The sequence below is a fragment of the Mus musculus genome, chromosome 18, assembly GCF_000001635.26.
Source record: "Mus musculus strain C57BL/6J chromosome 18, GRCm38.p6 C57BL/6J".
Classification (NCBI taxonomy): Eukaryota; Metazoa; Chordata; class Mammalia; order Rodentia; family Muridae; genus Mus; species Mus musculus.
The window spans coordinates 35327402-35353259 of NC_000084.6; the positions used below are offsets into that span (position 1 = coordinate 35327402).

Sequence of the window (25858 nt, forward strand, 5' to 3'; positions counted from 1 at the left end):
TGTTGGCATATACGGTAAATATATGTTGTTTCATTAAATCTGTCAAACTGTTTCCCAGGGAGTATATACCATTTTACATTCCTATAAACTATGTATAAAATATCCCAGTTTAAGTATATCTCCACCAGTATTTAGTGCTATCATCATTTTTTATCTCCTAACAAATATTAACTAATATCTCTTTATAGATTTAAGTTGCATTTCTTTTTTTTGTTTTGTTTTGTTTTTCGAGGCAGGGTTTCTCTGTGTAGCCCTGGCTGTCCTGGAACTCACTCTGTAGACCAGGCTGGCCTCGAACTCAGAAATCTGCCTGCCTCTGCCTCCCAAGTGCTGGGATTAAAGGCGTGGGCCACCATGCCCGGCTTAAGTTGCATTTCTATAATGGCTAATGATGCTAAACAGGTTTTCATGGCATATCTGCCTTCCACATAGTCTCTTTGGCAAAATGTTTCCTTTCTCTTCTCATTTTCTAAGTAGGTTAGTTTTAAACTCTTGGAACTTTGAAGGTTGTTTACATATGTAGCTAAAAGTCCTGTGTTTGGCTGAGTATATAATTCAGTGGTAGGCTGGGAACTTGAGCAGACTTAGCACAGGCAAAGCTCCAGGGTCAACCCACAACCACACAGTCCTTCCTCCGCATGGGTTTCACATTTCAACTACCACAACAGATTAACTGCAACCATCCTAAGCATTAATTTTAGGACTGAGGATATAGTTTAGTAGGTAGAGTGCTTGCCCAGCATGCACGGAGCCCTGGGTTTGATTCCCAGCACCACATTATCTAGATATGGTAGCATATACCTGCAGTCCTAGGATTCAGGAAGTACAGACAGGAGGATCAAAGGTCAAAGTCATCCCCAGCTACGGTTTCAGCTTGAGGCCAACTGAGATACATGAGACCCTGCCTAAAAAATAAAACTTAGGGTTAGAGAATGGCTCGGCTGTAAAGAGTATACACTGGTGGGACGTGGTAGAGCTTTTATGGCTCTGTTCAGAAGGCAAAGGCAGGGGATCTCTGTGAATTCAAGCCAGCCTAGGCTACATAGTAAGACACTGACTGTCTCAATAAGATTTCATACTGCAGCCCATCAAGTGGCTCCCAAGTGCCCCACACCTCCACACAGACACAGACCCACACAGACAGATCCCCATCACACACAGACACACAGACAGATCCCCACCACACAATGAAGTACTATATTCTCTGTTAGCTTTGGCAATAAGATCTAAAATGAACACAACACACACAAAGCCAAAGGAGATGCTGACAGTGCTCTCTCATGAGGTGCAGTTTCCTCTGAACGCTGATTAGTAAGGTAAGCCAGGCCTGCTGGCACAGCGCTGCAATCTCAGGGAGGCTAAAGAAGGTCAATCTTAAATTCAAGGGGAGCCTGGACTACAGAGTGAATGAAAAGATTAACCTAGGAGTTGATGGCTACCTGGGCTAAGTAGTGTGTTTCATACCAGCCTGAATGGAGTGAGGCTCTAGATTAAGTAAGTAACATTAACAAAGCTTTAAGAGGGCTAGACTGAGACTAGCAAGATGGTTCAGTGGATAAAGGCCCTTGTCACCAAGTCCGATGACTCGAGTTCAGTCCTCAGAGCCCAAGGAACCTACAGGATAGAGAGAAAACCAACTTCCAGTCTAAGTCAGCTGTCTGCTGACTTGTGTACATACATACTCACTCTAAATCAGAGGTTCTTACCCTTCCTAATGCTGCAACCCTTTAATAAGAGCTCCTTATGTTGTGGTGACCTGACCCCCAACAATAAAATTATTTTGTTGCTACTTAACTGTAATTGTGCTGCTCTTATGAAACATAACATAAATCTCTGATATGCAACCCCTGTGAAAGGGTCATTAGACCCTCCTGAAAGGGTCATGACTCACAGGTAGAGAGCTGCTGCACTAAATAAATGTATCTTAAAAATTTAAGGACGGTTGAAGATGTAGCTCAGTGGTACACATGTTAGGTCTGATCTCTAGTACTAAAATCAAGTTAATAAGACAAATTCATAAAGTGATAGAAAGAATAAGTGAGACTAGCAAAACCCTTCATGTCAGAGAAACGCAGGTGCCACAATATGAACACTCGATAGGTAAAATCCTAGAATCTGATCCACACTTAGAAAGGGTGAGCCTCTGCCAAGGCGGGAGAGAGAGTGCTTGCTTTATGCTAGGCTCTACAATAAAGAGCCAAGCAGAGTAGAGACTGCTTGCTCTGCTCTTTGGTAAGGGTTTTTGGTTTTGTTTTGTTTTGTTTTAAATCAAAAAATGAAAACTTTAATTTTCAATGTTTTGGGTTATTTTAAATTACAGTACTAAGTAAATACTGGTATTGCTACTTTTTCATTTCTGTATACATTTATAACACAGGAATTGCTAGCATGTGTGATGCCCTGTGCTCAATTCCCAATACCATATAAAGTGGTGATACTAGCCCATTACTGTAACTCCAGATCTCAGGAGGCACAATAGGAGGATCAATAATTCAGTTGGTGACAGAGTCTGAGGACAAACTGACCTTGTCTCAAAAAAAAAAAAATCACTTGTAACATTTTAAAAAAACTACTGGAAACTACTGGGATACTAATAGAAATTGCATATATATGTCTTACTATGTTGAACCTTCCAATTCATGTACATAGTATATCTACTTATTGAAGTTTTTGATTTACCTATATCATTGTTCATCAACTCTTAACTTTCACTATAGATCCTATATTTGCCTTCTTGGCTTTATACCTAAATATTTCACTTTTGGGAGAATATAAATGAAATTTGTTTTACTTTAATTTCCATATATTCATAACTAGTATACAGAAACACAACTGAATTTGTGTTGGATTTTATATCCTGTGACCTAGCTGAATTCACTAGTTCTAGAAAGGTATTTTGCTTATTAGGTGTTCTCTGAGATTTATACTTAGGTAATTTATGTCATCTGGAGATAAGGAAAGTTGGGGTTATTTTTTGTTGGTTTTTGTTTTCCTTCTCTGGTTTAAATGCCCTTTTTCTCTCCTCTTTGTCTTACTGACTTGGCTTGAACTGTTTTGAATGAGTGGTCTATTAGTCAGGGTTCTCTAGAGAAACATAACTTATAGAATGAATCTATCTATGTATTTATATATACATGTTTTATAAGTACATATTATATGTAAATATACTTTAAATGTATATTTTGATAAATATATTTTGTGTGTATATATATATATATATAAAGAGGGATTTATTAGAATAGCTTATAGGTTGTGGTTATAGGCAACAACAGTTGGCTATGAACAGAAAGTCCAATAATCTAGTAGTTCAGTCGATGAGGCCGGAGGCCGGATATCTCAGCTGCTCTTCCATATATACAGGAATCTGGAAGAAGTGAGCTCTAATGCCAGAGAAGGAACGGACTTGCCAGCAAGGGTGAGAGCAAGCAGGCCAAGAGAGAGCCAGCTTCTTTCTCCCAGCAGAAGGTGTGGCCCAGATTGAAGGTGGATCTTCCCATCTCAAAGATCTAGATTACAAGTGGGTCTTCCCACTTCAAATAATTTAAGAAAAAAGTCCCTTACACGTGTTCCTGGCCATTGGGGTTTTAGGTAATTCCAGATGTAGTCAAGTTGACAACCAAGAGCAGCCATCCCTAGTGATGAGTGAATATTCTTGCTGAGTTCACTGGCACAGTTAGCCTCTTGCTATAAAGTATATTCAATATAGTTTTTTTTTCCCCATCAATCTCTTTATCAAGTCAAGGAAGGTTCTAGTCCTGGAGTTTTTTGAGTTTCCATCATAAACTGGTATTGAATTTCTGTCACATTCTTAATATCTGAATTGATATATGATGAGGTAATGTTTCTTCTTTAGCTGCTGACTGGTGGTTACACCTATTGGGATTTATGTTTTTGTCTGCTTGTTTCTGATTTTGTGGGGATAGAGTCTTGTTACATAGCTCAGCTGGCCTCAAGTTCACAGCCCTTTGTGCTGGGCTATGGGTATGCACTATCATACCCAGTCTGACCAGTTTTTGTTACATAGGAAAAAAATTATTTTTGAGGTCGTGTCTTTCTACACAGCCCTTTCTGGAACTCTGCATAGATCAAGTTGGCCTTGAACTCCCAGAGCTCCCTGTGCTTCTGTGTCCTGAGTGCTGGGAATCCTGCTGTGTGGCACCCAGCACTCCCAGCGAGAATCAGCTTTCCCTCTCTGTAATAACCCCATTCACTCGGAAACCTTTATTCCTTTTCTGAGTCCCTGACCTTGACTTGTCTCTATCGCATTGGAGATTTCTGCATCTATATTCACGAGGAATGTTATTCTCAAGTTTTGTTTTTGTTTTTTTTTTTTAGATATTTATCTCGTTTAGGTAGAAGTATAATACCAGCCTCCTAAAATAGGTGAGGAAACATCACTTCTGCTTCTGTTTCTACAAGAGACTGTGTAGAGTTGATGGTAACTACTTTTCAATGTTTGGTAGGTAGTGCCAGGAAAACTATTTAAAACTCAGGAATTCTTTTTAAAAATCATTCTCATGGGCTGGCGAGAGAGCTCAGCGGGTAAGAGCACTGACTGCTCCTCCCAAGGTCCTGAGTTCAAATCCCAGCAACCATATGGTAGCTCGTAATGAGATCTGACGCCCTCTTCTGGTACGTCTGAAGACAGATATAATAATAAATAAATCATTCTCATTACAAACCAAATGTCCTTGCTGGCTGCAAGCCTCTCCCCAGTGTCTCTATGTAGGGAGCACACACTTGTTCTCTTGCAGTGCTGGGGCCTGGGCTCGGAGTGGTAAGTGACTAATCCACTGTTCCTAGCTCCATCTTCATCTCTGACATGCGGGTCTCTCTGTGGCTCAAGGCTGGTCCTGCATGTGTGCTCTCCTGCCTCTGCAATGCTGGGGGTTGCAGGGTTAGCAGCAACCTAACCACCTGCATTCCTACCTATGTTCAGGCCAATGTGCCTCTCTACTTCACTGGAGACCTTCTCTGTAACGCAGATGTTTAAAGGTGTTCTATTCTGATTCCCTTATGAGCAGAGAAAATACTCCATAAATTCAATTGAGATGTGTTGTTAACTCTAGGTTGACAAATGTTTCTGGTACTCTGCTTTCTCATTTCTTTTTTAAAGATTTTTTAAAAAAATATTTATTTATTTACTTTATGTGTATGAGTACACTGTCACTGTCACTGTCTTCAGACACACCAGAAGAGGGCATCAAATTCTATTACAGATGATCATGAGCCACTATGTAGTTGCTGGGAATTGAACTCAGGACCTCTGGAAGAGCAGTCAGTGCTCTTAACCTCTGAGCCATCTCTCCAGCCCCTCTCACATTCTTTTTCATTTGCTTTTTTAGAAATTCTGAGAAAGAAATATTGAAGTCCCTAAACGTAACTGTAGATTTGTTTCTTCCTTTTAATTCTGTCAGGTTTTGCCTCAAGTATTTGTTGTTGTTGTTGTTGTTGTTGTTGTTGTTTTGGGACAGGGTTTCTCTGTGTAGCCCTGGCTGTCCTGAAGCTCACTCTGTAGACCAGGCTGGCCTTAAACTCAGAAATCAGCCTGCCTCTGCCTCCCGAGTGCTGGGATTAAAGGCATGAGCCACAACTACCCCCATGCTACCTCAAGTATTTTGATACAAAATGAAAAACATTAAGATTGCCATGTGTTTTAGTGACGTAACCTTTAACCATGATGCAATGCTCTTCTTTATCACTGGCCATCCACTGCCTTTTAAAAAGTAATGTTTGTGCAATATACATTCCACTCCTTCATTCGACCCACCTCCTCTATTATATTTGAGTGGGTTTCTTATAGCACCCATATATTTGGGTTGTTAAAATTCCATTTAAAAAAAATAAGAAACATGCAAAACCAATCCATTTGGTATGTTTTAATTGGCAATATACTTTCCATTCTTCTGCTTTCCACCCACCTCCTCTGTTATTATATTTGAGTGGATTGTTTTGTAGGATCCATATATTTGGGTTGTTAAAAATCCATTTGGTAAACAAACAACAAAAAGCATAAGAAACACACAAAAATAATTGGTATAGACTACTCACATTGAACGTAATTACTGAAGCATTAGCGCTCAAGTCTGCCATTTCTATTCATTCTGCGGGTGGGTGTCTTGTTGCTGGTGGTTTGTTTGGGTTTTGGTATGCTGGGCTGGCTGCCTGTAGTCCAGGCTGGCTTCCTGTGTCTATCTTCCCTGGTCCCTGTCTTTGTTCTTTGCTTACTCTTTTGTCTTCCTATGGCAACATTTTAAAAATAGAACACCATTGGTCTATCTACAGTGTTTTTGAGTGTATCTGTCTGTAGTTTCACTTTAATATTGATTTTCTAAGTACTACAATATACCTAAGTAAGCTACGGGCATCCAGATCTTAAACTCTGAGTGAACTATAGAAACTTTGCCTCCAATTCTGTCACCTCCTTCCATAATTGTCTTAAGACATTCTCAGTGAGCATCAGGAAATGGATGTCAATAAATTCTTGCTTTTAGAATAAAACATTTTAACGTTCAAAAAGAAGAAAAATCTATTTTTCTTGTTTATATTCATTGTTCTTTCCCCCTTCCTGGTGTCCTAAGTTTCCTTCTGTGAATCCTGCCTGCCTGTAGAACACTTTCAGTGATTCTTTCACTGCCAATAAATTCCTAATTTTCCTTTGTTTGAGAATATAGTGATTTCCCCTTCATTCCTGAAGGACATAGTATGAGCTATAGAATTTCAAAGAATGGCCCTGTGTCTTTGCACCCCTGAGGAAAGCATCACGCACTCGGCTCCAGCCCCTGTGGCTTTAGATGAAAAACCACCCTTCCTCAATCACAGGTCCCTCGTGTGCTGTATCTCTCCAGCTGCCTTGAGATTTTCTTTTTCTTTTTACTTTTCAGAAGTTTTACTGGGTTATATCGGGATCCCAGGTTCCTCAGTTTATCACAAGGAATCCATTTTATCACCACAGATTTATTGTTTCATGTCTCTCATCAAATATGGTAATTTCTTTAGTCAGAATCTGTTCTCAATGTTTTCTTAGTTTTTTTCTCAGTCCCATATTCTTTCTCCTCTGTTCAGAATTCCAATGGCATAAATGATCTTTTGTTGTTGTCCCTCAGGTACTGAACTCTCTCATTTTTTCCTCAATCTATTTTAAATCTACTTGTCTTAGGGTTTTACTGCTGTGAACAGACACCATGACCAAGGCAAGTCTTATAAAAAAACAACATTTAATTGGGGCTGGCTTACAGGTTCAGAGGTTCAATCCATTATCATCAAGGTGGGAGCATGGCAGTATCCAGGCAGGCATGGCACAGGAGGAGCTGAGAGTTCTATGTCTTAATCCAAAGGCTGCTAGTGGAAGACTGATTTCCAGGCAACTAGGGTGAGGATCTTATGCCCACACCCACAGTGACACACCCATTCTAACCAGGTCACACCTATTCCAACAAGGCCACACCTTCAGATGGTGCCACTCCCTGGTCCAAGGATATACAAACCATCACATTACTCAAATGTTATAATCTTATTATCTCTTTTTACTCACTGATTCTTTTCCCTGATACCTATAATCTGTTACTGATCTAATCCAGTGAATTTTAAAATTTTATTTGTTGTATTTTTCAATTTTAGTCAGCACTGCTTTGGTTATCCATAGTAACTATGGCACAAACAAATTAAGTAGGAAATTCAATACAATTCGTTCCTTAAAAATATTAATATTTTAATTATATGTATTGTGGGGTGTATATATGCACACATTACACACACACACACACACATACACACACACACACACACACCAACGCAGGTGCTCATAGACAGACAGCAGAGGCATCAGGTCCTCTGGAGCTAGAGTTACAGTGGCTGTGAGCTGCATAATACGGCTGCTGGGAACCAAACCTGGGTTCCTCCACAAAAGCAGGCTTTCTTCTTATCCGCTTACCCTTCCTTCCAGTCCTTTCATCAAAACCAACCAACTAACCAACAAACAGAACCTCCTCAGGGTTTAATTTGCAGATTGTTTTGAGTGGCAAACTCTGATGCCATCTTGCTATTATTTGCCACAGACATCAATACCCTTTGTCCAGTATACCCATGCTACACATTCTATCTGCACACCAGGTAAGTTTTATTACAGTATACAGGAACTGTTCTATTTTACCACAGTTTTCTTTAATTTCTTACCTAATTTATGACAAACTTTTATTATAGGAAAAAATATAGCATATACAGTTCAACATTACCCACAAAGTCTTGGAACATATCCCCTTGGTAATAGGTGAACTACTGTAATTCTACGAGGTTTGTGTGATGTATGAATGAAATTGGTCCCCATAGGCTCAAAGGAAGTGGCACTATTTGAAAGGACCAGGAAGTGTGGCCTTGTTGGAGGAAGTGTGTCACTGGGGCTGGGCTTTGAGATCCAGAAGTCTAAGTCAGGTCCAGTAGCTCTCTTTCTCCTTCCTGCTATTTCAAGATCAGGATGTAGAACTCTCAGCTCCTTCAGCACCATGTCTGCCTGTGTACTGCCATACTTCCCACTCTATGATGATTATGGACTGAACCTCTGAAACTGTAAGCCAGCCTCAATTAATTGTTTGCCTTTATAAGAGTTGTCTTGGTCATGGTGTCTCTTCACAGCAATAGAACATTGACTAAGACTCTCTGTGTGTGTGTGTGTGTGTGTGTGTGTGTGTGTGTGTGTAGGCTTATAGGCAATTCGGCTAGACTCCTCCCAGGAACGTAGGATATATTATGTCACTACCACCAGAATCAGGTGGCAGTATATGAGAGGAGTGAGTACTGGCTATCCCACCCCATGCTCCTCTGTCCCCATGTGTTCCCAGAAGCCTTTCTTTATGTCCCTCTTTATGCTCTTCTCTGTCCTTGCCCTCATGACTCTGCTCCTGTCTGTCTGCCTCTACCTCATCTCCAGGTCCTCACTCCCCTCCCTTCCCCCAAACAAACCTCTATTATTATATCAGGTCTGTCGAATGGCATGATTTCTCAGGGGGACACCTTGGCATGGCCCCGTCAGGAACCCCCGACCACCACTGCATTAGATTTCATAACAGTGTGGGTGCTGGTCAAATTTTTCTGGACATAAGTGGTTATGTCCAGGACTTATATGTAATTTTTAACATTTCTAGATCTATTCTGTCCAAACCAATGCCTGCTCTTCACCCTAGGCTGGGAGGGCAAAAAGCACTTGGCTCTTGTCATTAAATGCAGGACCTTGTGAATGCAAGAATAGCTCCCTCTAATGGCCTCTACTAACACCACCCTTATAGGGCAATTGATATGCTCATTTTCGAAAATTAATAGTTCCTGCTATTTGCTCAGTCACCCCGCTGACCCTACCACAGAGGGCAGCTGCCTGCTACCACCAGGGACAGATTCCCTATGCAGCCCCACTGATACCATTTCATCAGAGAGTAGTGAAAAGCCATCTGGGGTGCCAGGAAGAGGTATACAAGCTCCCCATTAGGTTTCTGCCCACACCACCCCAGCACCACAGCCGGTCTCTATGCCCAGGGGGAGGTCCTGACATATGCTCTATGCTCACTGGCCCCATTTAGGTGGAGCAGAGTCCTGACTCAGAACTGCCATTGTGATCAGGTGCAAGTTCACGCTCCCCAGTCAATTTCTGCTGACCCTGGAACAGGAATCTGGATACAGGGCTGCTGCCACCACCAAGAGGGAGGTAGAATTCTAGACTCCCTTGCTCATCTTCTCCTGGAAATGAGCATGCATTATGGGGTGGCAGTCAGGGTCCCACAGGCTTTGGCAGAAGTAGGATAGGTGCTGTCAAAAGCTTTATCTCTGTAGACTACTCCTTCTCTAGCTAGAAAGAAAACGCTTATTTGAGTGTTTTAGAATGTACTGCTTAAGCCAGGCTTGGCACCACATGCCAGTATACAGCAGACTGAGGCAGGGGAGCCACATGTGTGAGTCCAGCCTGGGATACAATGCATTCCAGGTCACCCTAAGCCATGCACTGAGAGAGACCCTGCCGATATTTCAGCACATGAGATTCTCCAGTGTCCAGAGTAGAATATGTAGGGCGAAGACCCAAGAAAGACACTGACATGTCATTCCTAAAGCCCCCAAATCCCTGTCCAATCTGCAACTGCTTCACCACCTTGTAGGAATCTCCATGGTGCAGCTACGATATTGCAGCTACGGTTCTATCTGGGTTTAGTTATCTTAGTGGGAACAATAGAAAACATGGCCTTGTCACAGAGTCAAAAGTTTAAAAAAGTCATGACAGTTTTAAGTCATAAATTTTTTTGCATTTATTTACTTACTGAGTGTATATATGTGTATGTGTACATTCATGTATGCTATAGTATATGTATAGGTATATGTATGTGCACATGTGTACTGGCTGGTTTTGTGTGTCAACTTGACACAAGCTGGAGTTATCACAGAGAAAGGAGCCTCCCTTGAGGAAATGCCTCCATGAGATCCGGCTGTAAGGCATTTTATCAATTAGTGATGGGGGGGGGGGGACCTTGTGAGTTGTGCCATCCCTGGGCTGGTAGTCCTGGGTTTTATAAGAAAGCAAACTGAGCAACCCAGGGAAGGCAAGCCAGTAAGCAGCACCTCTCCATGGCCTCTGCATCAGCTCCTGCCTCCAGGTTCCTGCCCTGTGTGAGTTCCTTTCCTGACTTCCTTTGGTGATGAACAGCAATGTGGACGTGTAAGCTGAATAAACCCTTTCCTCCCCAGTTTGCTTCTTGGTCCTGATGTTTGTGCAGGAGTAGAAACCCTGACTAAGACGGCACGCATGTATGTAGATCAGAAGACAAACCTGCAGGACTGAACTCAGGTAACAGGCTCAATGGCAAGCACCTTTCCACACTGAGGCTTTTGGCCAGTCCTGAGACTATGTTTTTTTTGAGAAGCAAGAAACTTTATCTAAATTTATTAAACTAACTATCAGTTCAAGAGAATAGATACCCTTCCTCCTGCAAATTTCATGTCAAATCTGAGAAACACAGAGATATGGTCACTATCTGACAGGATTTGTTTTTGTGCTCAGATCAAAAGCATCATTGTGTATTTACAAGGCATTGCATAAGATGAACTTAAAAATTAATTAGTTAAAGGTATGTAAGGATCTGTAGCCAAGAGCAGGAGACATACTTTAAAAACAAACAAACAAAAAGCCACAAACCCATTTCGAGTTAATGCACTTGTCTCTGAGCCAGTGCTGACAGTGAGCTGAGTCTGTCTAGATCAGTTCCAAGTGAAGGCAGAAGACAAAGCTAACAACCTGACTCTGATTCCAGAATCCTATGTGCTGAGATTGCAAACAGCAAGGAAGAGGCAGGCAGGTGTCTCAATCTAGCAGGTACTAAGGGCTTGCTTTTGTGCATTCTGTAGATCCCTTTGCAGAGGGAAACAGATTTTTTAAAAACAGCAATGGGAAGCTTATAATCTTTGCCTTTCCATTTTTCAAATCTTTTAAAAATTACTCATGCTTTTCTATGCTAACTAAATTACAAAAAGAAAATGTTATTGTCTGAGAGAGAAGGAAAATTCAATTGTACTTCCCCCAAAAAACAGAGAGAAGTAAGGTTAAGTGGGTTTTCATCCACAGAGGATATGGAACCTGGAACAATTTCTATGTTCCTTACAGACCTACATGATACCCAGATCAAAGGTGATGGTGGGGAAGGTCTAAATCCCTGGCCACAGGCACCGATCTTAAACCTAGGCTCCCAGATACATGTTTTCTCCTGGCTTCCCCTCTGATGGGTGGCAGGCACGTTTGCTTTTCCTCCCGTCTCCCACTCCCATGGAGTGCACATCTGTAAGGCAGACTCCCATGCATCACAACCTCCCATGTGCTGCAGCTGTCATCCTGCCCCTCCCCTCCTTATTTTTAGACTTATACTTTTTACTGCTTTATGTATATGAGTGTTCCTCCTGTATGTATGCATGTGCACCATGTGTGTGCCTGCTGCTCACAGAGCTCAGAAGAGAGAACTGAATCCCTTGGGTCTGCAGTTACAAAAGGCTGTGAACAACCATGTGGGTGCTGGGGATCAAGCCAGGGTCCTCTGCAGGCAACAAGCACTCTTCATCACTGTGAAGTCATAGAACTTGACATAGAAGTCAGCAAAGATCTCATGGATCTGAAAACACTTCTGGATGGATCTGAAAACACTTCTGGATTCATAGGACCAACAGCAGTCAAGACAGAGATACGAGCTGGGCATGGTGGCGCACGCCTTTCATCCCAGCAGAGGCAGGTGGATTTCTGAGTTCAAGGCCAGCCTGGTCTACAGAGTGAGTTCCAGGACAGCCAGGGCTATACAGAGAAACCCTGTCTCAAAAAACCAAAAAAAAAAAAAAAAAAAAAAAAAGGAATCTAAATGATTCCTAGGACTCACAGGTAGAAAACAGTCCTCATAAAGTGTGCTCTATCTGTGTACCACAGCATGCACCACCCATAACCCTACAACATAAACATATAAATGTAGTTTAAAACATGTTTAAGACTGAAGGACTATTTTGAACTAACACACAAACTGCCAAGACCTAATGCTGCCCTTTTTAAGATTCTCCTAGTGTTCAAGGAAAAGAGCCAAGAGACAGACCCAGGCGAGAGGGACTGGGAGAAGACAAGAAGGGAGGACCTGGACTACTGAGCACTGTCAAAGAGGTTTCTTTCAGGACCACCAGGACTGAACTGGGAATACACAGAAGTGCTGTGTGACATTCCCCGGGTATTCTGTGAACTCAGGGTCCACCTCAGTAGTATTCCCTCCTCATATGAGCTGTGTCAGTGAGCCCTCCCAGAAGTTAGGGCACAAATTCTCCAGCTTTCCCTCTTATACCTTAGCCTGTGAAGTGATTTCGGGCTAGGGAAACTGCTGTCATCCTCTTGACCCATCCAGATTCTATGTTTAAAAAAACTGGAGGCCCCCAAAAGAATACATTTGTGACATTTTAAAAAGACAAAGATCCAGTACTCGGGAGGCAGAGGCAGGCAGATTTCTGAGTTAGAGGCCAGCCTGGTCTACAAAGTGAGTTCCAGGACAGCCAGGGCTACAAAGAGAAACCCTGTCTTGAAAAAACAAAAACAAACAAACAAACAAATAAAAAGACAAAGATTCGGGCTTCTTCCTCTCTTGTCTGTCTTACTTGAAAAAACAATAAGGTTTGTTTTTATTTTATGTGCATGAGTGTTTTATCTGCAAGCATGTCTGTGTATCACATGTGTGCACTGCCTGCAGAGGCCAGAAGGCGGCATCAGACTTCCCAGAACTGGAGCTAAAAACAGCTGTCATGTGGGTGTTGAAAACTGAACCCAGGTCATCTGCAAGAGCAAACAGTGCTTTTGACCACTGAGCCATCTCTCCACTGATCCCTATTTAAAAAACAAAAACAAAAACAAAAACAAAATAGAGATTTGTAGTGTAGCCGTTGTTAAGTGGGCTCTGGCAATAATCTCCCCCATTCTACAATTCCTCCAAACACAGAGAACACTGGATCCTAACCTACAACAAACACCCAAAAAACAAAACCAGAAATGCTCTGCGAAGTTTTTTAAAATAGCATATAAATAGTTTTAAGTTGTCATAAATAGCTTCTTAAATTATTTTACAATATTACTATTCCATGCCTACTATAAAAGTTTTCAGGCACAATCATTCTCTCCTGGCAAAACCTAACTAGAAAGACTGTCACATACCAGTTCATCCTTTGAATTCTCCATCTCGGTCCCCTCCTTGAATTTGGCCAGCGCACTCTTGAGGTCCTGAGATGTGTATGTGTTGGCGTTGATGTCCAGCCTGTCCACAGAGAAGCTGAGAGTCAGAAGGGATGCATTTCTCCAAGAAAGAGAGCAGTTATGAGTGACTGGCACCCAGAGAGAGGAAGCTTGGCCAGGCCAGTTCTAACTCTTAGTATACTGTCAAACCTCTGCCTTAGGGCAGCCAGAATCCAACGTGTTAACTGTAATTGAGCCAAATAAGTTGTTTTTGTTGTTGTTGTTGCTGTTGTTGTTGTTTTCATGAGACAGAAGGAAAAAGCACCGAGGAAACAGAGGCTAACCCTGGAAGCACGTGTCCTAGCAGAGCCCTGAGGAGCAAAGATTTAAGACAAAGCAAAGATTAAGGAGTAAGAGACACTCTCATCTATAATCTTCAGAAACCTCAGGCTTCCAAAACGTTCCAGACTTGATTTGACAAACCAACTTGTCTTAGATAGTGAAATGGGTAGATTCACACATTAAAGCCAATGTCTGAGCACAGGGGTATATGCCAATCTAACACTGAACATCATCCAGATTTGAGAGACCCAGGAGTAGAACCATCACCTTCTCTAGTCATCTTCCAAAAGGCTGGAGTAAAGGAACCAGTGTGGCAGTAAGATCCTTCCACACCCCCAGAGCTGTTCAGGCTCAGCCAGCATCTGAACCGGATAGAACCGGATAGAGCGCATCTTGGGTGGAGTGAACAGAGGCAGAGCATGAGCTGGGCAGACAAATGGCAGTGCGCTGACACAGCCAGACGGCAGCTGCGATTAAGTTAAAGACAGAACAGGATGTTTTGTTTATTCACAGCTGAGATTGTATTGGTTGAGAGGCAGAGTGCACAGACATTCCAATTCTTCACCCCACCCCCACCCCCTAGACAGGGTTTCTCAGTATAACCAGCCCTGGCTGTCCTGGACTCACTTTGAAGACCAGGCTGGCCTTGAACTCATAGAGATTCTCCTACCTCTGCCTCCCGAGTGCTGGTATTAAAGGTATTCACCACATGCCTGCTGACATTCCAATTCTTAACACATGTACCTGAACTCTGATGATCCACACACTGGTTCTCTTTTAACTTAGTCCAGTAATGTGGCGGTTTTCCCCAAGACCTCACTTAACGACCAAACACTCACAATCCTCGCTTCCACAGGCTCACAATTTCATGCCACACACAGTACATTCACATTTTCCATTACTCACAGCACATTATCACAACTGTAACAAACATGGACTTCTCTGACCACAGTTCTGAGAGGGCAAGGAGCAAGGAAGGAGTGATTTTTAGTAAATGGTTCTACTAGAAACACAAGACCTTAAATAAATCTAAATATTCTAGACACAAATGCTTGACTAAGACTAAATTGCTGTTTCATATGCTTTGTATTGTAGGATATGAAACTAGTCCCCTCTATGGAATGTTATGGTGACACCTCCAGCTCCCTGAGATAGTCACAGCCTCTCTTGACTCAGTATCCTGGTATTTTCAGGTTATACCATCCTCCTCCTCCTCCTCCTCCTCCTCCTCCTCCTCCTCATCATCATCATCATCATCACCAACAACAACAACAACCACCGCCACCACCACCACCATCAAGGAGCAAATGATTTAACCTCTTAGAAAATCATTTACACTTAAAAAATGGGATGAAGTGGGATTTCTCCTCACCTTTTAAGTGTTTCCAGAGCTACTAAAAAACTCTCATTTACAAAATAGTTGATAAAACATCCTCTGGATGGTACAGGAATAGAGCAAGGACCACTGATAGACACGCTGCACAGGCAGTTGGCTGTGGCTTCTCCCTAGGCTTCAGAGGCAGACTCTGGCTGTCACTGTCCTCTGGGTGTCTTCAGCAGCAGATCTTCAGCCTGTTTGGTCTTTGCTCCCCGATTCCCTCATTTGTACTGTTTTGTCCGATGATTTATCCCCTCCCACATCCTTTTCCCTACTTTATGTCCACCTCAGCAGGGGTGAGCTTGGCTAACAGCCTTGAGGAGTAGCATTGGGCTCCACCTTTGCCACTCATCCATGCCAACCTTCTTAGACATTGTGGTGGAGCAAGGTGGGAGGTGCACAGAGATGCACTGCTCAGCTGCCACGCCGGTGCACGGTCTAGCCTCCACCACCCGGAACTGCTTAGGTGCTGGTGCTGGGTGAACAGGACTGAGCAGACATTTCAAAGGAAACGGAAGAATGGCTGCCACCCTGCTCTGTTCCAGGTCCATCAGGTCTCAACTGTATTACACAGATGTATGCTCAGGGCTCTCCTCATTCAGTTTTGGTTCATCACAGAGTCTTTAGGGCTCTGAGGTAAATGCTCATTTTCTCCAAATCTTAGACTCCAACTATTTCACTATAGCTAACCACTCCCATTTCTTGAGCACTAACTCATGTGTCAGCAAGGGGCTACTCCTTTAAAGGTGTTTTTCGCTCAAGTGATTAGCATAATCTCTCAAAGTAAGAGAGAGATTAGGTTCTCTCTGCACTGCCAAGCACATGAAGATAACACTGCTCTGTCCCCATCCATGGGCAGCTAAGGAGTCAGGAGCTGTAGGAGGAACAGCTTCTTCTCTTCCTCCTCCTCTACTTGTCAAAATAAAAAATCCCGTTTTGTCTTGCATCAAATTCTTGCCCAGCACACGAGAGGCAGAGGTCAACCTGGTCTACACTGCAAGTTCCAGAGCAAACAAAACAAAAGACAGGGTGCCTCACTAGGAAACTCAGGCTAGCCTGGAACATTGTAATTAGAAAAGGCTGGCCTCTAAGCTGGACTTGAAGCAAACAACCAAGAAGATAAACATATGAGTAAGATCATTACAAATTATAATAAGTTCTAGAGAAGTGATGAGCCAAGGTAATGAGTCTCTGCAGGAGACCATGTTAGATAGGGTGATTTAGGAAGGAAGGCCTCAGCAACATATTTGGACTGAAAGCTAAAGAAAGAGAATTCAAATCCTACAACGAATTAGCCTTGTAAGTTTAGGAATTATAGCATTTCAGGCAGGTGGCACAAAAGGGACCCCAGGTTTGTCAGGTTTTTGAAACAGGGAAATGATTCAAGACACAGGAGATGAGACTGGAGAGGCAGACGCGTGTGAGATGGTGTCATCTTTGCCTCCTAAGGGCTGTCTTCTTTTTCATTATTTTTTCATTCTTACATTACCATTTGCTCTAATGTCGATTCTGTTCTTACCATGCTGCTAATACTGTTCTGTTTTTGTTTCTTTGGGGTAGGGGACAACGTCTCTTATCCCAAGCTGGACTCAAACATGCCATGAATCCCTGAGTACGGTCCTGCACTTCCAATCCTCCTGGTTTTATGTAGTGCTGGTGATGGCCCCACATACAGGCAAGCACTCTACCAAGTGAGCTACATTCCCCAGCCCCACAGCTGTCCAACACTGCTCATTATAGTTAATTACCAACGATTGGTAATCAAACCTTTATGTTCCTCCAGCACCCAGCAGCATTCGCAGTCTGCCCTCCCTCTTCTGACTCTCCTGGCTCCTTCCAAGCTCATCTGACTCCTCATCCCTCTCATCTCTTTAATGATTCCTTGTCTACCTGAACCCTACATGCTATAATGCCTCGTGGTTAGGTCCTGAAGAACCTTCTTTTTTCTGTCTCTAGAGACATTAAAATAGTTCTCTGACAGTGATGCCCACACTAAAACCCCGTAGCTCAAATCCCTTCCTTAAAACAGCAGGATCTTATGCAATGACATGCTAGGGTTAATCTTGCTTTTCATAATTAATTTTAAACTTAACTTCATGAAGAAATACCTAGGAGATTGATAAAGCATAACTGTGTGTATCTGTAAAGGAATTTTTAGTGGCAATTAGATCAGGAGGGCCCTGCCCTAAGGGCTTAAAATCTTTTTTTCTTTTCTTTTCTTTCTTTTAAGATTTATTTATTTTATGTATGAGTACAATTGTAGCTATCTTCAACACACCAGAAGAGGGCGTCAGATCCCATTACTGATAGTTGTGAGCCACCATGTGGTTGCTGAGAATAGAACTCAGGAACTCTGGAAGAGCAGTCAGTGCTCTTAGCCGATGAGCCATCTCTCCAGCCCGGGCTTAAATTCTTGATGGATTCATAATACAATGGCATTTGGGAGAGGTGATGGAATAGAAGGTAGGTCCTAGTTCAAGAAAGAGGGCCACTGTGAGGGAGGCATGCCCTGGGGCTGCTTCTTCCTGCCATGATAGTGTGACACTTCTGAAACTTTGAGCCCAAACAAGAAATTCCTCATTTCTCTCGGTGTTTGCTCACAGCAAAGGGGAAATTGGCTAGTTATTAACTTTCCTTCTCTGGCCTCCGATGTTTGTTGCTAAAAGCAACAAACTATGGTACAGGTTTGGTGCATGGCATGCATGTGGCAGTTAAAGGACACTCTTCAGGGGTTCTCTGGTTCTGTCCTTCCACCACACTAGCCCTGGGCATCAAACTCAGGTTTTCAGACTTGGCAGGAAATGCCTTTACCCTCTAAGTCAGGCAGCTAGCCCATCAAGTGAGTCTCAAATACCTCAAACTTATTTAATAAAAACATCATTCATGATACTTATCTCTAAAAAAAACTTGGCACAACTGTTACATTTCTATTTAAAAAAAAAAAAAAAACATCTCTGAGCACCCAGGGGCTTAAACCCAAATGAGGTCTATCCAAGTCTTCTTCACATCCTTCCATCTCTACACCCAACTCAGCAAGTCCTTCCAGCTCACTGCTAAACTATCTAAATTCACCCATTCTCCATGTCTTGTCTGATCTACTGAAATAGCATGCTGGTGGTTTTTGCTTCTTCTTTCCCTATTTTCAGTCTCTTATCCAGATACTATGGTTATTTCTTAAACTATCCTAAGTCACTTTCTTGCCTAAAATGCTCTGGTCCATTCTACTACAATTAAAGGTGATTGATACCATTCAGAATGTTCCCTAATGCTCCACACACTGCACCATCTCACACGCGTCTGCCTCTCCAGTCTCAACTCCTGTGTCTTGAATCATTTCCCTGTTTCAAAAACCTGACAAACCTGGGGTCCCTTTTGTGCCACCTGCCTGAAATGCTATAATTCCTAAACTTACAAGGCTAATTCGTCGTAGGATTTGAATTCTCTTTCTTTAGCTTTCAGTCCAAATATGTTGCTGAGGCCTTCCTTCCTAAATCACCCTATCTAACATGGTCTCCTGCAGAGACTCATTACCTTGGCTCATCACTTCTCTAGAACTTATTATAATTTGTAATGATCTTACTCATATGTTTATCTTCTTGGTTGTTTGCCTGCCAACCTGCACAAGGCCTCCACTTACCTTATGGAGGCGACCACTGCATCTGCTTCTGCTGTTTGCCTGCACACAAGCACTCCATAGTCTTGTGAAATGAATCAGTGCAGCAGGAAACAGTTTGTCACGGGCACCTCTCTTCACCACTGCACCATACACAGCACGGCAAATGCCCAACCCAAGATGGTACAGCTCAGATTCAGTAAAGGTTATTTTTCCTTCCTCTAATGTAGAAGGAGGTTTCAAAGAAGATTCCAAAGCAAAGAGACGTTTGTTCTATGAAGACTCTGACAGGATGAAAAATAAAACTTTTATGTTTTTTATGACTAAAAATATGCTTGAAGCCAGGCAGTGCCAAGAGCACTCTCTGAGACAACCCTAAGGCAGATCTCTGCATAGGCCTAGAGCCCACAAGCATTACAGATCTAAGTAGCAACCTAGCCAACAGGACTAGTGAAAAGCTAATCTCTGCAGCACAGTGGTTTACTGCCTCACCTGAAAGCTGATAGAAAGCTGCAAGCCTTGCCTTCCAAAGCACACCATAAGATAACTGAGATAACTGCTGCTCTCTGGATGCTGGCTCCTATGCCTCTGCTCCCAGGCCACGGCTGAGCAGCCAGGAAGATATTGTGAAGTAGAACTGGAAGAAGGTAGGGGGAGGCTGGGACAGAAAAGCTGTTAACAGCTGAGAGAGAAGAGGAAATGTCCCAGCATATCCTAGAGGCCATTCTAGGGCAACACTCTCAGAAACAGTCCAAAGGAGGAAAGCAAAGAGGAAAACTGGAACAAGTGTGTCTCCTTGCGGTGTCTCTACATCCAACATGGAAGGCTTTTGCTCTCAAGGGAGCAAGGGCCACCCAGTGAGTGCTCCTACTGTAGACCTGCTGTCAGCAGGGCGCACAAAACAATAAACCAACACCTCTGCATTATTCAAGGGCCTAGGTCAATATTCTCCAGACACTGGAGGTTGGCTTTTTCATTAAAATTAAGAATTCAGCTACCTGTGAGAGTTCAAAGTACCTTGAGTCACTGAAGTTTATGTGCATGATGCCTTCTGGAGGCAGAAAAAGGTTAGCACGGCTGTAGAATTATATCTGTTTATTCTTATGTGACTATGAGACAGGAACAATTGTATGAATTGGACAACTGCAAGTACAGGCCTAAAACAGAGATGGGGAGAAGGAAAGAACTTGCCCAGTTTGGGATGACAACAAATGTCTCCATCGTAACATAGATTAGAATTTTCTAACTGTAAAAACTGCCCAGATCTGCCATGCTGCTTTGTAGGGTGAGTAACTTAACTAAACAAACACATGACCTTTGGTCAGGTTCGTCAAGAAAAAGGGTCTAGAAGTCCTTGCCAACCACGTCAAGTTTCCTTTCTTCTCATTCAGGAGATACCAAGCAAGAAAAACTTGTTAATTCAAGGCAATTAGGAAGAAAAATAGAAACTGTTAATTCTCTAAAATCAAATCCCTCAAACTGGTTATTAAAAAGTTAGGAAACCTATAACCATGAGGGAATGTGCTGGCTTCTACTCACATACCACGAGGAAGCCCTATTTTAACACTGACTAACAAGAGGAAAAGTTAGTCTGAATTAAAGACTTTTAAAAGCAATTTTATTGTTCACCAAGGAAGTATCACTGCAAAGCAGAAGGCCTAACAGGCTTGTTTTAATGAATAGATGACTCATCTGTAATCAGCGCATTAATTGTTGGGATTCAAATGGGTGCTCTTAAAGTACTGGGGAAACAGCTTCTCTTTTAAAGAAGGTTAAGCATTCCCCCTATAGCCTTTTTAAAAGATCTATTTTCTTTGCAAGATAGTTCTTTCCAAAGATTGTGGAGGCAAACTTCCATAAAACCCTGACAATTTTATCACAAATTCTACACTGTTAAATCTCAAATAAAAATTATAATGCGCATAGCTGGTCATGGTAACACATGCCTTTGTTTCCAGCACTTGGTAGACAAAGGCATATCTTTGAAGTTGAGACCAACCTGATCTACAGACTGAGTCCCAGGATAGCCAGGGCTACACAGAAAAACCCTGTCTCAAAAACAAAACAAAACAAACAAAAACCCAAAAAACAAGAAAACAAAAACTGGCCACTCATGAATTTGGGTAGCATTGCTAGTATTTCCAAATCAATGTAGTCACTCAGCCTCCCAGTCCTAAGAACAATATACTACCTTCTGCCTCTTTTAAATCCTTTCAGATTATTTTGAAATTTGTCTTCTTGTTGGAGCTTCACCTCGTTTACTCCAGTCTGTAGGTTCATTCGCACATGGGATCCTGCAGGAACAGCCTGACCTGAAAGTTAAGAAGAGAAAAGTTGCATGGGGTAGAGGAACCTTGGTAGAACACTGGGGTAGAATACCTGGATAACATGCCAAAAGGACTGAGCACTTCTTGCAGGTCAGAGTACCATGTCCAGTTTACCTTCTTGACCCAGAGCTCGCTCTCTCTCTCTCTCTCTCTCCCTCCTCTCTCTCCTGACTCTCCCCATTCTGTTCACACTGATTCCTTTTACTGTTATAACAGATCTGTAGGACCCAGGGCAAGGTGGTCATCATCTCAAGATCAACATCTGCTTATGAGAATGTGATAATCATGTCTACTTTGTGCTTTGTATCTTCTGTGAATTTGGCAAATAAGCTGTGTTGTTATATGCACTGGGAAAATGGTGTGTAACTCCTCAACTAACCATCAAGACATTATTGTCTTTTTCTGTAACACCCTTCTTGCCCCTCCCAAGGCAGTCCTACAGCATCCAAAATATCCTACAATGCTAGTAAGCATTGTAGCTCATCACCCTCCAAGCTCTTTTGCATCTCCTTTCCCTGCTCACAGAACTGTATGTCTTCTTTTTGGATTTCCGCAGCCTGTAAGGTACATAAAATATGTGGCCAATAACCGTTATGAATAAGAAAAAGGAAGCCAGGATGCATGGTGGTGCATGCCTTTAGTCCTAGAACTTGGGAGGTAAACAAAGGGAGATGTCTCTGAGTTCAAGACCAGCTTGGTCAGTTCTAGGGCTACACAGAGAAGCCCTGCCTCAAAAAAAAAAGTAAATGAAAATAAATACACACACACATACATACATACATACATACATACATACATAGGTAGCTAGGTAGCTACTGGAAGGCAGCAAGACACAAAAAGGCAAGGAAGCAGGTAGCAGAGCTAAGAGAAACTGAAAAACTACACTCACTTATCTCAGAGGAACAGATCCATTAGTGGGGGAAACAAGTGTTTTGAATGGATGGGCTATGTGTATGAATGCACGAAAGTACTCAGGGATAGATTACAAGCAACTATGCAATATCACATAGTACAAGTGGAATATTATATTCATTCATTCAATCATTCACAGAAAATGCATTTACCAGGCAACTACTACACAACAGACCTGCATGGCACCTCTAGGAATACAAAAATAATATTTTCTAGGCATAAGAAAATAATTTTTTAAACTATATGTAGACTCATCATGTAAGCCAGCTAGCCTAGAACTCACTATGTATCCCGGGCTGGCCTTGAACTCTTGATCCTCCTGCCTGGGCCTCCTAAGTGCTGAGATTACAGTCCCGTACCATAACATCCCACACAAAGATGAATATCAATGGCTGCAGGATTGAACATTTCATAGACGGTACATTTTAGTAACTGGAAATTTTTTGAAGCAAAAATGATGCTTCTAGACCTGTACTATGTACAGACCTGGACAGTTTATAGGTTAGGACAGCTTAGTGCTGCTGAGACAAAATAGCCTAGTCCTTAATGCTCCCTGTTTTTCAAAGGTCTGTCAGATGATCCTGGGCCAGAAGGCTGAAGACTGATGCTCCAGCTTCCTGACTTACTGGGGCTGTATGGGTAGGCAGGTGTCTCTACAACTTGTCTTAGCTCTGGAAGCTCTGTTAGGCTTCCTGTATCTTTAGATAGTGTTCGTCACTCTCAGATTTCTGAGAGGGTTGAAAGACTACTTATAATCTCATAGCCAACCCAGGCTATTTAACATTGAGAGAACAGATTTGAGAGGATGGTTTTCAGATGGCATATAATTTAAAGCCAGGACATAAGTCAGGTGTAGAATTATAAGTCTTTTAGTTAGGGCACATGACAGTGTTCTATTTTATTGACAAAAATGACGAACTGTTAGGTCTATCTTGTACTTTATAAATTACAAAATGGTAATAGTGTGCTCAATTTATATTTGAGAGAAAAGTGTTGTTTCTTATTAGAACAGAAAGGGGGAAGTGTTGTGGATGGCCCTGGTGATGCCTGTATTTGGATGTTAATTCTGATATCCCAAGAGGGATTGTCTGGAACAAGGAATGAGTCACATACTCAGATGACTTCTTTTGAACCTTCCCTCAAATGAATAAAGGGACCAATCACTGGGCAAGGAGGCAGGACTTCCAGGTTGGACAGAGGAAGAGAGAAAAAAGGAGACAGTGAGGGCCTTTTTGGACAGGGATAGTGAGAGGGCAAGATGTAGCTACTAGTGTCTCCCTGCTTATATGATGAATCCTGGTGGATTTGACACTGAAGGATTAGGTTTAATATGGCTTATAAGATTAGGATTCTAGTTGTGCCCAGCAATTGAGATACCATTGTTTCTGACCAAAAAAAAAAAAAAAAAAAAAAAAGTGCTTCCAAAACTGGCATTCAGGAGGTAAAAGCATGAGATGATTGAGAACTTTTATGAAAGAAAGGAAGAAAGAAAGAAAGAAAGAAAGAAAGAAAGAAAGAAAGAAAGAAAGTCAGTCCGTCCTAATACTTGGATTTTGCCTCTGTTTCCTCGGCCAGAGGATAGCCTGCATGTTGGCACTAAGTTTGATTCAGGAACACAAAATGGAAAACAGACATGGTAATAATGCCAGTAATGCCAATACTCAGAGCCTGAGGCAGGATTTTTGGAGTTTAAGGATAGCCTGGCTACTCAGTGAGTGTGAGGACACACTGAGCTACATAGTAAGACCTTTAAATAAGAAGTGACAATCTACCCAGACACTACTGTGGATGCCAACAAGTGCTTGCTAACAGGAGCATAATATAGCTGTCTCTTGAGAGGCTCTGCCAGTGTCTGACAAATACAGAGGTGGATGCTCTCAGCCAACTATTGGACTGAGCACAGGGTCCCCAATAGAAGAGCTAAAGAAAGGACCCAAAGAGCTGAAGGGGTTTGCAGTCCCATAGGAGGAACAACAATATGAACCAACCAGTACCGCCTCCCCCCCCCCAGAGCTCCCACGACTCCATCTGCGTATGTAACAGAGGATGGCCTTGTCAGTCATCAATGGGAGGAAAGGTTCTTGGTCTTGTGAAGGCTATATGCCCCAGTGTAGGGGAATGCCAGGAAGCAGGAGTAGGTGGATTGGTGAGCAGGAGGAGGGGGGAGGGGAGGGGGGTTTTCAGAGGGGAAACCAGGAAAGGGGATACCATTTTAAAGAAAATATCTAAAAAAAAAAAATCCTTATAAGAAAAAAGCTTAGTACAAGCTCTCTCAGGATGGCCACATGCACCCAGAGTCTAAAGAGTACTGTCCCAGCAAGAATGAAGCTGTCTCAGTACTAGCACCACTGTGGCAGATTCTGAGTTACTCTGGCTGCTCTGCCTCCAGCCAAGGCACCAGGGAAACAGCACCCTGGGATGTGCCTTCCTCTGCCTGCCACTCACTGGAGCAAGGAGTATCTGCGGCTCTGGCTGAAACACACACAACCTACAGTACATCTAATGATCTCCTGACAAAAGGATGCTCAAGTCAGGGCAGAGAAATCCTTCCTTCCGTGGAGGAGCTGTCTAACGAACTGTGCCTGGGATCCATCCACACTGGGGAAAGGCATCCGAAATGAAGGAGCCCCGTGTGCACAGGCTTCGTCTGGCAACAGTGCCCGTGCTCCTGGGAAAGGCTGGACCCATACGACTGGGAAGCTGTGGGACTCCTGTGCTGCTGCTCTGGCCTGGGACAGAGAATTCAAACTAATGAGTTAAGTGTGATGGCACATACCTGTAATCCCAGCACTTGTGAGGCAAGGGCAGGGGAATTGCCACAAGTCCCAGGCCAGCCCGGGCTTCATGATGAGTTCCAGGCCAGTATAGGCTGCTGAGTAAGACTGCCACAGGAAGCCGGGCGTGGTGGCACACGCCTTTAATCCCAGCACTTGGGAGGCAGAGGCAGGCGGATTTCTGAGTTCGAGGCCAGCCTGGTCTACAGAGTGAGTTCCAGGACAGCCAGGGCTATACAGAGAAACCCTGTCTCGAAAAAAAATAAAAAATAAAACAGGAAGAAAGAAAGAGAAAGAAAAGAAAAAAGAAGAAAAAAAGAGTTTTTCTTGGTAGTAAGGAACTAATGCTTAAAATAACAACAATGATCTTAAATTTTTCTGATCTTGGTCTCAGATAGAAACGGTAAAAAAAAAGAGCACAAATAAGATCCAGACCTCAGGTTAGACTGTGCTAAGATAGCCCTGGAAGAAAATAGCATCTTATGTGAATAATTACTTTATTTGGAGAAAATTCCAAAATTGCTCTTTTCACATGAGCCACCACAGGGGGTAAGAGGAAGCACAATAGCACGGTCTCAAAACACAGGTTAAGTTCACTTAATCTATGAAACCAGTTGTGGCAGCAGCTGCAGGGGCAACAGAAAATACAGCGTTTCAAATGTTTCCACCCTGCTGGGAAAAATGCCAAGTTGGAGTGTGATCTGACCTGCATCTCTTAGCTTATGTAAAGGAAGAAAAATAGCAAACAAATCAAGCAAGCACAGGGAAAGAGCAGAGACTCACAAGACAGCCTGAGAA

At 42.6% G+C, this 25858-nt stretch overlaps 1 protein-coding gene across 7 annotated transcripts in view; it reads right to left on the minus strand.

The window, feature by feature from the left end:
* Sil1 (endoplasmic reticulum chaperone SIL1 homolog (S. cerevisiae)) overlaps positions 1-25858 on the minus strand; it is a 232995-nt gene that overhangs the window by 61006 nt on the left and 146131 nt on the right. For 6 of the 7 annotated variants that reach the window (XM_030250634.1, XM_011247043.3, XM_006526365.4 and 3 more), the window contains 2 exons: positions 21239-21359; positions 13697-13796 (listed from right to left, as the gene is read on the minus strand). In XM_030250634.1, coding sequence (XP_030106494.1) covers positions 13697-13796; positions 21239-21359 — 221 coding nt within the window. Of the gene's footprint in view, positions 1-801; positions 901-13696; positions 13797-21238; positions 21360-25858 lie in introns of those variants that run through there. The other variant, XM_030250635.1, reaches the window with a different exon arrangement.